This window comes from Stegastes partitus, unplaced genomic scaffold, assembly GCF_000690725.1.
Source record: "Stegastes partitus isolate 25-593 unplaced genomic scaffold, Stegastes_partitus-1.0.2 Scaffold771, whole genome shotgun sequence".
NCBI classification, from domain to species: Eukaryota; Metazoa; Chordata; class Actinopteri; family Pomacentridae; genus Stegastes; species Stegastes partitus.
Window position 1 is genome coordinate 69,189 of NW_007578502.1, and position 1,287 is coordinate 70,475.

Below are 1,287 nucleotides of genomic sequence, written 5' to 3' on the forward strand. Positions count from 1 at the left end.
TGCTGACCTGCTCCACTGCTTGATTATCAATCCTGGAAGGAGGAATGTTTGGAGGATTCCTTCGAAAGTCAATAAACATTTCTTTAGTTTTCTCAGCATTAATGTGTAAGAAGGAAGCTTTGCACCAGTCTGTGAATTCCTTCACCACTGGTCCATGATCCGGGCGTCACCACTCAGCAAGGACACAATAACTGAGTCATCAGCAAACTTAACAATGTGACGCCCTGCATGTTGGCTGCAGCACTCATTCGTATATAAAACAAAGAGCAACGGTGAGAGGACACAACCCTGAGGTGATCCAGTGGAGGAGACGAGGGTCTGACAGGACACCATTCACTCTCACCCTCTCTGGTAAAAAGTCCATCAGCCAGCTATAAGACCAGGCTCAACGTTGTAGGAATCAAGTAGCCTTCCTGCTAAAATAAGTGGCTGAATGCAATTAAAAGCAGACGAGAAATCAATAAATAAAAGACGAGCCAAGGAACCGGCTCCCTCAAGGTGGGTTCAAACCAAGTTAGCAGGGTACCTTCTGCATCTTCAACTCCTCTGCCTGACCTGTAAGCAAACTGAAGTGGGTCCAGCTTATCCTGGACGCAGGTCAGAATGGACTCTTTGACAATTTTCTCAAATGACTTCATGACCAGGGAGGTTAATGCAACAGGTCTGAAGTCATTTGAGGATTTGGGAGATGCAGACTTGGGCACCGGAACAATAATGGAGTCTTTCCAAAGAGAGGGAACCCTGTGGAGCTGGAGGGACGTTAGAAAGATAAAACCAAATACATCTGCCAGTTGGGCAGCACAGTGCTTAAGAACACGACCTCCAATACCATCAGGACCAGGACTTCTCCTCTCCTTGATGCCATGGAAGAGTTCACAGACTTTGTTACTGCTAACAACAATCCAGTGGGTCACAGCATCTGGTTACAGAGACTAGAATGTTTACTGGGCTTAAAGGAACTGCACTGAACTGGTTTACATCATATTTATCAGACAGATTCCAGTTTGTTCATGTTAATGATGGTTCTTCCACCTGCAGCAGAGGTAGTGATGGAGTTCCACAGGGCTCTGTGTTAGGACCTTGTACATGCTCCCTTTAGGCAGTATTATCAGGAAGCACTGCAGACATTTCCACTGTTATGCAGACGACACCCAGTTATATTTATCTATGAAGCCAAATGAAACCAACCAGCTGGTCAGACTCCAACATGTCTGAAGGACATAAAGGTCTGGATGACCTGGAATCTCCTTCATTTAAATCCAGACAAACTGAGGTTCTTGTATTTGG

General features: G+C 45.5%; 1 protein-coding gene across 1 annotated transcript in view; it reads right to left on the reverse strand.

Annotated features, from left to right (window-relative positions):
• cubn (cubilin (intrinsic factor-cobalamin receptor)) overlaps window positions 1-1,287 on the reverse strand; it is an 88,336-nt gene that overhangs the window by 36,698 nt on the left and 50,351 nt on the right. The window contains exons 40-41 of the mRNA XM_008291943.1: window positions 830-919; window positions 527-721 (exon numbers count right to left, since the gene is read on the reverse strand). Of these exons, the coding sequence (XP_008290165.1) occupies window positions 527-721; window positions 830-919 (285 nt within the window). The remainder of the gene's footprint in view (window positions 1-526; window positions 722-829; window positions 920-1,287) is intronic.